Source organism: Diadema antillarum, unplaced genomic scaffold, assembly GCF_040938485.1.
Source record: "Diadema antillarum isolate AM-2024a unplaced genomic scaffold, OU_Dant_1.0 seq00000163_RagTag, whole genome shotgun sequence".
Classification (NCBI taxonomy): Eukaryota; Metazoa; Echinodermata; class Echinoidea; order Diadematoida; family Diadematidae; genus Diadema; species Diadema antillarum.
In genome coordinates, this window is record NW_027271234.1 from 584,788 (window position 1) to 597,664 (window position 12,877).

At 36.8% G+C, this 12,877-nt stretch overlaps 1 protein-coding gene across 1 annotated transcript; it reads right to left on the reverse strand.

Moving 5' to 3' along the window:
* Positions 1 to 3,781: 3,781 nt before the first annotated feature.
* On the reverse strand, positions 3,782 to 9,761 carry LOC139728082 (post-GPI attachment to proteins factor 2-like). Its single transcript, XM_071639045.1, has 6 exons — positions 9,600 to 9,761; positions 8,511 to 8,760; positions 6,881 to 6,993; positions 6,150 to 6,258; positions 4,948 to 5,088; positions 3,782 to 4,029 (listed from the first exon to the last, which is right to left on the reverse strand). The coding sequence occupies exons 1-5, from the start codon at positions 9,759 to 9,761 to the stop codon at positions 4,964 to 4,966; spliced, it is 759 nt and encodes a 252-aa protein (XP_071495146.1). The 3' UTR covers positions 3,782 to 4,029; positions 4,948 to 4,963.
* Between the last annotated feature and the right edge of the window lie 3,116 nt (positions 9,762 to 12,877).

Genomic DNA, 12,877 nt, shown 5'->3' on the forward strand with positions numbered 1-12,877 from the left:
ATGTGTGTGTGTCAGTGAGACCGTCCTTGATACTGCTATTCCAAGGCACAATGCATCATTAATATGTATTACAATTTTGCTAAAATATTAATGTTCAAATTCCTGCAACAGCTGAATGTGTGAACACATTACATGTGTACGTTTCTGAATATTATGTCCAATATCACCATATAAGAAAGAAACAACTTTCTACAGCCATTATCCTTTAAGATATTTAGATTCCAAATTACATCCTTACCAACATATATCTTGCATGACCAGCATACATTGTGTGCATGCATAAAGCTAACACACCTCTTGGTGATAAGGCATCACAGTGCACAATGGTCTACACAGTGACATGTCCGTCATTTCTCATATCCAAAGGCACAAAAGGACATTCATAGTATCAATTCCATTGTACGACACTGTTAAAACAATATTAGATAGGCAAGAATTTAAATCATTGTCATCATAGCAATAATTATGAGCCAGGAAAATATTACAAAACAGCGATAAACCATCATAACTCTTCAAATACATTAATGTGACATGTTTGACAAAATTTTGAATAATTTCACCAGCAGTTTCATGATACAGTCAAACCTGTCTATACCGGCCCCCTAAGGGAGACAAAAAAGTGGCAATTGTGGACAGGTGGCTGCTAAAAAGGGTTTTTCACATGGCTTTTCTCCTGGGGGAGTTGTGTTTTGTGGTCACATACAGCAGGTGGCTGCAGTAGACAGGTGGTTGCTAAAACAGGTTTGACTGTATATTGACATTGATGATGCAGTGCATTATTTGTGACTGCCCAGCTCAAAACCCACAAAGACTAGGCCAAAATGAATTTCCACTTTTCTACATAAATGTAGTTCAAAAGAATAAACTCTATTCTAAGCTTTAAAAATACTGTATTAAAAACGATGAATGTTTGCATGCATTTTAATTTTGCAAATTTCACGAGAGCAAAGATTCATGAAATTAAAGGACAAGTCCACCTTCATAATACATAAGGATTGAGAGAATGCAGCAATATTAGGAGAACACATCAGTGAAAGTTTGAGGAAAATTGGACAATCCGTTCAAAAGTTACGAATATTTTAAGTATCTGCGCAGTCACTGCTGGAAGAGAAGACTACAATGTACTACAATGTATGATGTCACATGCGTACAACTATATAAGGAAAATAAAAAGAGAATTTCACAAAACTCTACTTTTTGAATAAAGTGCACATGACTTTGACTTGCTACTGACGTATGTTAAGGGTAATATTATTCCCCCTGCCTTCTGAAAGAGAGAAGTCGAGTGTCCTTTTGTTACGCCAGAAAAATGGAAATATGTTGAATTTTCTTTAATCTTTCTTTATATCGTTGTACTCATGTGACATCACAAGCTATAGTAGTCTTTTCATCCAGCCGTGACTGAGCAGAAACTTCAAATATTCATAACTTTTGAACGGATTGTCCGATTTTGCTCAAACTCTCACTGATGTATTCTACTAATATTGCTGCATTCACTCAACCCACATGTCTATGAAGGTGAACATGTCCTTTAAAATGCATGCAAAGGCTCTTGCCTACACTATATGCATTGAATGCCAGAGGCACTTCGCAAAAATGTCATGCCATGAAAAAGGCCGTCGACTCCAATTCGCGAAAATTTCATTCGGCTAAAATATCATGTTTTACAGTAACTTGTTAAAATTGTACCATCCAACCCATTCAAAAAGTGATTGAAATATCTAAAGACAGAGTTAGGATGTGCAGTTTCATAGAAAGAGGAGAAAAGAGGATTTAAAGATTAGGGTCACTATTAAAGGCAAGCTTGAGGGGACTGCATTTTCCAAACCTCTTGAAAAATTGTTGCAATGGGAGCATTAAAATCTTGAAATGTTACATTATGTCCACCATAAATGACTCACAGAATGGCAATGTTCACAGGGATATACACTTGCAAACAGCACCACATACCATGGTGAGTGCATACAATTAAAAAATCATCACAAATTAATCAGTTGCCTTTGCTAAAAATGTGTTGCCTTTAAAGTCAATTGTGCAAGATATGGCCATGAACAATATTGCTCTGGGATTATCACTCCATCACTACAGACACAAAAATATTGCACTCTACACTGTATTATCTACAAACTTCACTGACAAAACCCAGCCTTCTTTGTATATCTACAAACTTCACTGACAAAACCCAGCCTTTTTTTGGCAATATGAATCAATATTTCTTGAGAACATCTTTCATTTGTCATGCACATTAGTATGGTCCAATACGATGAAATGGGTCAAATTCTACTGAAACTCAATTTATTGTTAAATTCTAACACATCTTTCATTTTGCATTTCAATTTGTATATCTTTGGATTTGCATTACAGTAAATATGGTATTGATTAGCACTGAAACAACAAAAACATGGAGACAACCCCAACTTTCTACATTTTTGGCGTCTCAAAAGGCTCCGTAAATGGTAGCTATAATTAACCCTGAAATATGGCACAAGTTTGGCAGAATTTTATACTGTTCTTGTTCATACAGATTTTCATTCATTAAGGCATTTGACCATATGATGTCCAACAATACTGACAGATGAACTACCAAGACACTATACACTCATGTCCCTTTCATATCAATGTAATGATTATGCTATCAATCAGTAAATATTGTGTTTAGTGTATTGGTTTTGAAACTGTAATGTAAAATATAATATATATATATTGTATACAAACAGTCAAAACAAGGCACCAGATAGTTAAAACAATATCCTCTGCAATGCCCATTTTCCCCTATTCATGATTGTCAGTGATTTACAATAAGATCATTTTGTGATAAACAATTTTCATTTTACATGGCTAATGTATCACTCTTAAATGCATTTGACTGCCAACTCAGAAAAGACCTAGTTGTATACAGACACAACATAAACACAATGTTGCAGATATCCCATCAGTTTCACATTTTAACGCGAACTTTCTCTTTCATGTCAGTTGTTTACAATAAGATCATGTGTGAAAAATAACTTTCATTTTAACATGGTTAATGTATCACTCTTAAATGCATTAACTGCCCACTCAGAATAGATCCTGTTGTATACAAAACATAAACACAATGTTGCAGATATCCCATCAGTTTCACATTTTCAGGGGAACTTTCTGTTTCATGTTTTGTAAAGAGATTGGCAGCATCGCAGAACACACAAGGTGTAAATAGGTAGATTTCTTTCCTACATCATCTGGAAAAATAGTCACTTGGCTCAAAAAAAAAGAAAAAGAAAGAAACATTAAAAAAAAACCTCTTATATGTCCGAGCTCCTTTGTTTCTTGATCAGACAGCTGATGCACTTTAAAGATATGAAATATGCAACTCATATACTGTAACATCTATGCAAATAATAAAAATGAGAGTCAAATGAATGTGACACTTTGAATGTTTTTTCTAAACATTTCCTTAATACACATAAACCCTTATATCTCATTACTGTGGGAAAGAAAGTTTCCAGCGAAGATGCATACTCAATTGCATATGAAGGATTCTGAATACAAGATGACACGGAGTGTGCATAGTGCTATTAAGAAAGGAAACCCCCGAGACAGCTTAATAATCTATCAAAGATGCAGCAAGTTTTAAGTATGATGCCTCTGGCACCAGTCCTCAGACATGAACCCAAATATGAACAGTTTGAATAATAAAACTAAACAAACATTTAACTACCCCAACCCCCCCCCCCCACAAAAAAAAAGTGGTAAAGCATTAACTCAAGTCTCTCAGATTAGATAGATACTTTCCCATCTGCAATAAAAACATATTGAGGAATGCTGAAAGACTGTGTGACACTACATAATACGTAGTTGCATTTACCCTACATGGCAAACACCTCATGCATGATGTACATTTATACAACACATCCATCCTGGAATGCTGTCAGTTCGTATACATGTTTTATCTAGTACCAAAAAATAAATATAAACATACAGAGAGTAAGAGAGTTGAAAGACAAGTTGTTCTCCCCATATGGTGTATCAGAGTTGATAATCTCCTGAGAGCTGCAGGATAACACAGAAGAAAGAGAAAATTAAATTAATGAGCAAAGTCAGTATCTAGAGACTCCTGTCAAACATTTTCTCTATTGCAAAAAGGAATCCCTCTGAAAAAAAAAGGAGGAAAAAGGAATGCTTAAAACATCATTTGAAATCGGATTTACATTACAGAATCCGAGCTAGAGGCTACTGGATTACTCCTTTCAATTGTTGTATTCATCAGTGATTGGACATAATAATCGTTGATCAACCAACCAGTAAAATGATCACTCAATAAGGTTAATCAGTCCAGAGAATGCTGACACATTCATTAAATAGCACTTATTGAAGAAAATACTTCAGAAAAGAGAAGTTCATATCATCATTGGCATGTATTATCACTTTCTCTTCTCCAGATGGTGCTGCTACTCACGGATTGACTACAGACATAATATGCGACAAGTAATGCAGCATGGCCTCTTCCTGTGTATTGGATGCTTCCTGTGTATTGTCATGCTGTTCTTCCTGTGTAGTGTTAATATGTGCATGTATTAGTATTACACACCTCGTATTGTACACACAGAGTTGAGTACTAGTACATTGTACTGGTACATGTATTATGACATGACGTGCACATGTGTGCATGTATTTGTTCACATACAGGCCACTAGTTTCCTTGTCTTTCATTTGCATTTACATTTTCAATCACTTTTTAAATCATTCAAAAAAAGAAATTTGGTTGCATGCCTATGCCCTTGCACAACATGTTTTTACCCCCTACTGTACGTCCCTCTCAACCCAGGTGTATACCCAGTACGTGTAAATGGGTACCTGACATTGGTATCACAATAATCATGGCAGGACCTTGTATAAAAACCATGACAACATTGAAGTGGCTACAGTGGATAAAGAAGACCATATTACTACAATTATTGCAAAACTCACTTGTGAAGAGATGTCCTCAGTTGTCATGTATTCGGCCGCCCAGCACCAGCTCTCTCTCTTGAAAGTTGTGCGTCACGATGTAGTGGAATGCAATGTTGGTTAACACCACCATGTACTCAAAGAAGGCAAACAGAGTGTACACTGAAGGAAAAAATCAAACACGGATGAAATTTTTTTACAAAATTGTCATGATATAAACATATAACTGTTGAAGACCAATATGAAAATGCTGCAAAAGTGATTCTTTTATGCCTGTTTTTACCTTTGTTTATGTCTGTCATCTACACACTGTATCACAAATTAATTCTCTCATCTGTATCAAAAGGCAATCTTGGCTTTGTCATGCATCGAAAGGCAAAGGGTTCACCCTACAAGAAGTGCTATACAAGAAATCTGGTTTAGGCAGTGACTCGACATTACATGTACCTATGCTTACAATTTCATCAATGTAGCACTAAATGAATATAAAATTAACATTGAATAAAATGTACTCAAAGAGACTCCGCTGCCACACAGGACATCTCTATTAACAGAGTAAACACCCCTTGTCACTTACATACGGACCGGACAGGCTGATTTTGCTACAACAGGCATTTCTCGTAGACACTTGTCTGAGTATACTCAGGACTCCTTAACAAGTTAATTTTTTAATCAATATGAACAGGGATATATAGCTGATTAAAATGTCTCATACTCTCAACCACAAATCAAATGTAGTCATGACTATGTAAAACCTGGATGCTATCATTGCCTTGCACGGCATGTCTGAACAGCACACAAAGAAACCATCAATTCTTTTAATCCCATCATGCATCTTGCCACACACAGGCACGCACACTCAGGTGCTCTGCTTCATGCTCCAGTCATTAATCAGGCATGAGCAGTATGGAGATTCAGAGCACTTGAACTGCAGCCAGGTTCCTCTTTTTCCCCCTTTTTTTTTGCCCCAGGTAAAAGGTGGCTAATAAAATCATTTTTTGCTCCTGTCTGTAAATGTGAGTATTTAAAGCGATGGCTGGACACTTCTTACACTCAGTGTGTGCTGCCCAATACATTATCTCATAGATTGATAACAAAAAAGTGGCTAGGGCAGTAAGTTTGAATGGCCTTTCAGATAATTCAATGTTTGAGGTTTGCCTAAAAAATAGAATGAGAAGGCTATCAAAGATACTAAAAAAGGAAGATAATTTAATCTGACTTACTCCCTGGTTCACAGTGATATTCATGTCTGAAGTAAAAGTAGATGGCAATGAGGAATGATGAAAAATTTGCCGCAAGATATATCTTCAAGTATTTGAGGGTTTTCCGCTCCTGCAACGATGAGAAAGAGAGACAAGCAATGTTAGTGTGAAAAATTGTATACATAATGTAATAGATCTCCACAAGAGGTCATTCCAAGGGCTTGATTTAAAAGAAAATGTTGGAAGAGTTTTCAAAGCCCACACACAAAATGTGTACCTGAGGGCATTCACTTTAATTAAAAAATATTCAGAGTAAAACACATGACAGAGAGACTATAAATCGACACAAACGTAAGACTAAATATGAAGACTGTAAGGCTGTAAAGTTTTGTAGATGAACAACAATGAATTTGCTGAGGAATGTAATTCTACAGCAACATGGCTGTATGTGCACAGAAAATGTTGACGTATGATGTCATACCTTTTATTACTTCAGAATGACAAACAAGAGACATTTTGAGAGTTGAAGCCATCTTGAAATGATGCTATATTTAGGTGCAGAAAGATGTACATTGAATTCTACATACATGCCTGATCAAATTATTCATGAGATAAGTTGTAATTCACCAGTATTTACATGGTCATTTAATCTGAATGTAATATTCAAAACAGGTTTTCAGTTCTGCATCTACACTTTTACACACAAAGCTAACAAAGCTACATCTCAGAATGTACAAGAAGTTTTGACCCACTGATTTTGTTGCTGGAAAATTGCTGTTGATGGCAAGATTATGCACATAGCACATCAGCACCATAAACAGCATGGAGCCTCCCTGAAATAGGATGAACATTTTCTCATGGATGGCTGCAAAAAATGGAGAGCACACAGTAAGGAAAATTAGATTAGTTCAGTTTGTATCAAACTTTTAATTATTGGATGCTACATCTTAATTCATAAATTACAAGAAATTACTGTCCGATTTGGTCTACATCATTAATGGTCCTAAATAATAAAATGTCTTTCGTACTATATACACATTTCAAGAACCTTGAATACCAATGCACTCAAAAACAACAGCAACAACAAAATGTTAAATACATTCACTGTGCAGTACCTGAGACCTTGGAGTTCCAAATACTATGACAATTTCTCTTGCAGACCAAAAAGGTTAAAAAGACTATTTTAATGAATTTTTGAAAGCTAATATCACTTAGTATCATAGACTCTTCAATTAACTTCAGTTTTTTTGCCCTGATAATTAACGGTCACAGAGAATGAAACCTAACCATAAATGTGGACTGAGAAAATGCATCAATAAGTTGAACACATTAATGGAGTTTGAGGTAAATCTGTTGAAAAGTTATGAATTTTCGTAGTGTTTGTGGTGCTATTGCTGGATGAGAAGACTACAACAGTACAAGACAAAGTCACCACATTCTCAATTTTCCAACATAAGAAAAGGGCACTTGGCTTTTACCTCTCCCAGAAAGCAGGGGAAATAATATTTAATACCCTTAACATGTCAGTAACAAGCAAACAAGATGTGTACTTTTCATCAAAAAGGAAATTCCGAGGAATTCTCCTTATATGTTCTTTGTATCGTTGTCCTGTAGTAACATCACAAACTGTAGCAGTTTTCTCATCAAGCAATAATGGTAGCACTGAACTGTGAAACTGTAAAACTTCATCACTTTTGAACTGCTTGTCTGATTTTCCTCAACTTCCCTAATTCATTATAACTAAACTTTGTTGCATTCACTCAATCCAAATATATTTGGGTATCATTCCCCTTTAAATCCAGCTCACAAGTGTTTTAAAACGTACTCGACAATGATGACCTTCATTATATTTTGTCAACACTATAGCTGCTGGTTGTCCTGCAACACTCCTATGAACAAGTGAAAAAACTGAATGATTTCACTGAAAAAAAAGAGAGTCATTCAGAATTTGCCTGTTATCTGACCTCTGTATCAGAACTTTTCCAAATCCAATCAATTACTGTGAAAGTGGATATTTTCGTGCAACTAATTTTTTGTGCTTGGCCGGATAAAAAGAGTTTCACGTTTTTTAATTCCGCAGTATCAAGACATCAACTATAGGAACATATGGCAAGCAAAAATATTCGCTGCTTTTATTTTCACGCTAGTTTCTGATTGCGCAAATTGCGCAAAAATTTCAACACCGTGAAAATTTCCACTTTTACAGTATATATGTAACTTGTCATATTGTTATTCTATACCAGGTTTGAAGGAGGTATACAGGATCATATGGATCCTTCTTGAGTTAACTCATGAACAAGAAGGTGCAAGCCCCATTTCATATGCAGATTATATCACTGACAAACTTCAACAGCTACAAAATCAGCTGCACCATTTACTCACGGAAATTCTCTGATGATGGAATGCAGGTGAGGCCGATGAGAGCGAGATTCTCCAGCATCTCACTGAGGAAACAAATTTTGCACAGCAGTGGGTAGTAGGACACGGACGTCGTCACACTGGCATAGAACGAGTAGTGGAAGGAAACGAGGAAAAGGCGTTGGCCGGCACTGAGGACGATGACGAAGCGCCACACGTACGAGGATGGCGGGACTGCGACGGCAGCACTGATTGATGGGAGGTAGTTTGGCACCTGTAAAAGTGATGAGGGAACCACATACTTTCAATTTCAGTCGCAGTTTACCATCAGCACATCTTTGATATGTCTATATTGCTTGACAGTGTCAAAACTTCACAGTGCACCTTGCAGTTGATTCCATACATATCAAACAATGAAAAAGTCATTATGACAAGCCATATGATATACTACGAGAATCATGCTGTTTGATAACAAATTTGCTAACATCATGAGATAAATGGAGACCAGATAATCAGTACAGTAGGATCCTAAAAAGAAAGCATATTAAATTGTACAGAAACACATTAAGCATTCTAAAATGCTAGAAGTCCCGTGGGAAGCATCATTATTTAACTTCACAAAGAGTTAAACCTTTTACAAAAAATCTTTACAGGTTACAGTCACAGGCCAAGATGAACCACATATGAAAAGGAACATGATTGTCAGACACCGATTTGTTCAACTATCATATAAGTGGAGCATTATAGGTAGACAGACCCAAAGGGACAGGTCATGATAGCTTACAATGAGCTACAAAAAGCAGTGCATAAAGTGATTGACAATGTGGTATTCAGCCTTGTCTGATTCTGGAGATTGATGTTGTAAAACTGTTACCAAACAAAAATTTGTTAAAGGGGCTTACTGGACTAAAAATCCAGTGAATCTTACAATCATGGATAGATTTCAAGTGGAAAGGCTTTTTCAGTCAAGGGGAAAACACTGAAGCAAATATACAAGGAAGAGACAGTCTACATAATTATGCAATACACAGTGTGTATGTCCCCCACCTCAGGACTGGATTATTCATGATACACATCAATCATTTGCATTACAAAATAAAATTTTTAACTTACACCACAGTGAGTCGATGTAGTTTCATTAAAGCTGTAGATTAGAGCTAATATGATGCTTAAGACAAACCCCAGCACCATAACTGTCATAAGGATGGTGATCAGTCGTGAGACAGCTATACGGACTTCTCGCCCACTGGAGAACCTGCCGTCAATAAGAACCATCTTCCTTTGGCCTCAGATAACTGACCTCTCCTGAATATTACAGCAGCCAATGGACTCCCTGTCGCCCATCAGTCGTAGTGTCTTGAGTTTCCACGAGTTACAGTGTACTCCACTCTCTAAATGAAAACCAAAGATTAGTGAAAAAAGAGAATGCATCCTTTAATTAAAAAAAGTATGGTCCTCAGTCGCATATTGTAGACCTACATGTATCCTCCTTGATGACAAGACTGCATCTTTCTGCATGCTTCAGTAATTCAATACAGGGACCATTCCAGTAGCAAAGATACAACAAGCACACCCATAGAAAGAGGTGTTGCAATCTTAAAGACCTGCATGCGCATGCACATAATTAAAAAAAGTATGGTCCTCAGTCGCATAATGTAATGTAGACCTACATGTATCCTCCTTGATGACAAGACTGCATCTTTCTGCATGCTTCAGTAATTCAATACAGGGACCATTCCAGTAGCAAAGATACAACAAGCACACCCATAGAAAGAGGTGTTGCAATCTTAAAGACCTGCATGCACATCACAATGCAAGCTAGAACTTCAAACTATGAAATCTCTTGATTTCTAGTCTTGGCTGATATAAAAAACAAAACTTTATTTAAAAAAATAGACAGGCGGGCAGTGGGGATGGTAGGCCCCTGTCATGACTCACTACTGTTTCAAGTAGGTGAATAGTACTTAATCCTAATCCTAGGCTAGCTCTTGTTTTAATTAAATAGATCTAGTTATCTACAGTGTTTAATATCAGTTTTCTACTTTTGAAACGGTACATTTTATTGATTAATATCCATTGCAGCCCACAGGCTGAATTGTGGACATTTTACAGGATTATGCACAATTAATATAATTATAAAACATGTACAAGATTGTATCTATTTAGGTCTAGATCTATTAGCATTTAAAACAAAACAAACACAAATTATGCATTTACAATTTCTAACTTACATTTGTAACTGTTCTTCTTGTGTTAGGTCTACTTCATTTTCTCTCCTTTGAAATTTCTTTATATATTTTTTAACTTTACATTCTTCTTCATCCACTCCTCCTACTCCTACTTGAACCTCATTTCATTAATATCCAAAATTAATTATCATTTTCATAACCACACATGTTGCCAATCCTTGATGGAGCTGGCATCAAAGATTGTCGCCCCGTCAAAGATTGTCGTCTGGCGACAATCTTTGACGGGGCGACAATCTTTGTCGCAACAATTTTTTTGCCATCATAAATTGTCGCCATCGAGGTCAAAAATTGGGAACTGCACAAGCGTCAAAGATTGTCGCCAGACGACAATCTTTGACGGGGCGACAATCTTTGACTCCAACTCCGTCAAAGATTGTCGCCCTGACTCCCTGAGCCGGGGGCGACAATCCTTGACGTGATTGTCGCAACACACACATTTAACTTTACATTCTTCTTCATCCATTCCTCTAACCACAGCAGCGACCCCCGGGTTACCATTCCTCCTACTCCTACTTCAACCTCAGTTTCTTAAGTTAAATTATCATTATGAGACATGACGTAACCACACATATTCAATGTCATTACAATGAAACCACCATTTACACTTTACAACAATCAATACTGCACCACATTCACCAAGTACTAAAATCATTGGATTGGGTTTATCAATATAAACGTTCAATTGTGACCGTGCACCTCAAAACGAACATAAAGTTGCACACACTGACTTTGCGTGAGGACTGAAAATAAGTGAAATGGGTCAACCTAGCCGAACTTCACTTTTTCATATTTTCTGAAAGAGCAGGTCTTCTTTTACATTATGCTAAAATTTGGTATCATGAAACGGGCAGGAAAGTGTTTTTTTTTTTTAGCAGTTCATCTCGAACATTTTTGGTAGAATAGTGAGATTACGTGTGTCTTTAGAATCCCTTTTTCATTTCTGAAAAACCTTGTCCACACTTTTCACTTTCAACTCTAATAACTTTTGAAAGAATAGTGCTACTGCTTTGAAAGTTAGCATTAATTATGGACAGAATGTGTTAATTAGGCATGCTTAATTTCAGTGTAATTTACTAATATGATAATCTCTTCATTGTTGTTACTCTGGTGGTTTACCCCGTTTTTTGTCCCATTCATCGCACAGCCAGCACGGTTTGGTAAAGATTAAGCCTTGAATAGACACTGTACTTCAGAGCCTCTTTTTTCAGTTCACACTTTTCCTGAGTTTGTGCTTTCTTTCCTATATTTAGATAGGTTAGGAGAGTCCAATTGATTTGAGTTATACATCATTTTAAAGCTTAAAGTCTGCTCTTTCAGAATATGGTCTTAACTAAAAATTCATGTCTGGCGACTTTTTGTTTGTTTTGAGGTGCAGGGTCACAATTATTCAAACATAAAAATGGAAAAAAAAAACTGACATAGTCTAAGTCTAGGTGGTCTACCGGTGTTTGTATTTCAAGTGACACAGAAATTCAGAAGAAGTGTAGTGTACAATGTAGTAGGCCTACCACGTAGTACATGCGGAACCATCCATCAGCATTCGTAGATAAAACAATCTTATCAATCATTCCCCATGACGCAAATAAGCGGCATACTAGACTGGACTACGTGAGATGAGATGCGGAACCACCACTCGCCCCTTCCCCCATAGTAGACCCAGCCCGACTTGTTGAGCCAGTCAGACGTCAGCCGATGAGGCACCGTGCTTCTCTTCACAGTTCACCCCGACAAGAGTCGTGTAACTGACTACAAGCTTACCGTACAGCGTACGTACGCCTCCTACGACTACGTGCATATTTAATCGAAAACATACCATATGCTCATCAGAAATAAACGTGCACTAGCGGAAAAAGTGAAAACAGGCACTTTACTCGTTCTCTTACCATTAAAAACAGTCTTAGATCTCTACATACACTCATTTGGCGAAATTTTCTGCTCTCAAGCTCTGCTGATCGTGATCTGACTGTAGTGTTAGAACAAGAGGCGATGTACAGTAAATCTATGGTGTCTCTAAGGCAGGAAAAGGTGCTGATAATTATGATTTCCGGGACTGTGTCGACAATTTTTGTCGCGACTCGATGTTTAACCAGAAATCCATTCGTCCATTAGGGAAAAAAAAAAGAAAAGAAAGAAAATGAAGAT

Excerpts from the sequence above, each read along its gene's own strand:
- LOC139728082 (XM_071639045.1), bottom strand. The coding sequence starts at position 9,761 with ATGGTTCTTATTGACGGCAGGTTCTCCAGTGGGCGAGAAGTCCGTATA. Across the intron at positions 8,761-9,599 it reads CTACATCGACTCACTGTGGT|GTGCCAAACTACCTCCCATC; the intron begins GTAAGTTAAAAA and ends TCACTTTTACAG. Across the intron at positions 6,994-8,510 it reads TCCATCATCAGAGAATTTCC|CCATCCATGAGAAAATGTTC; the intron begins GTGAGTAAATGG and ends CATTTTTTGCAG.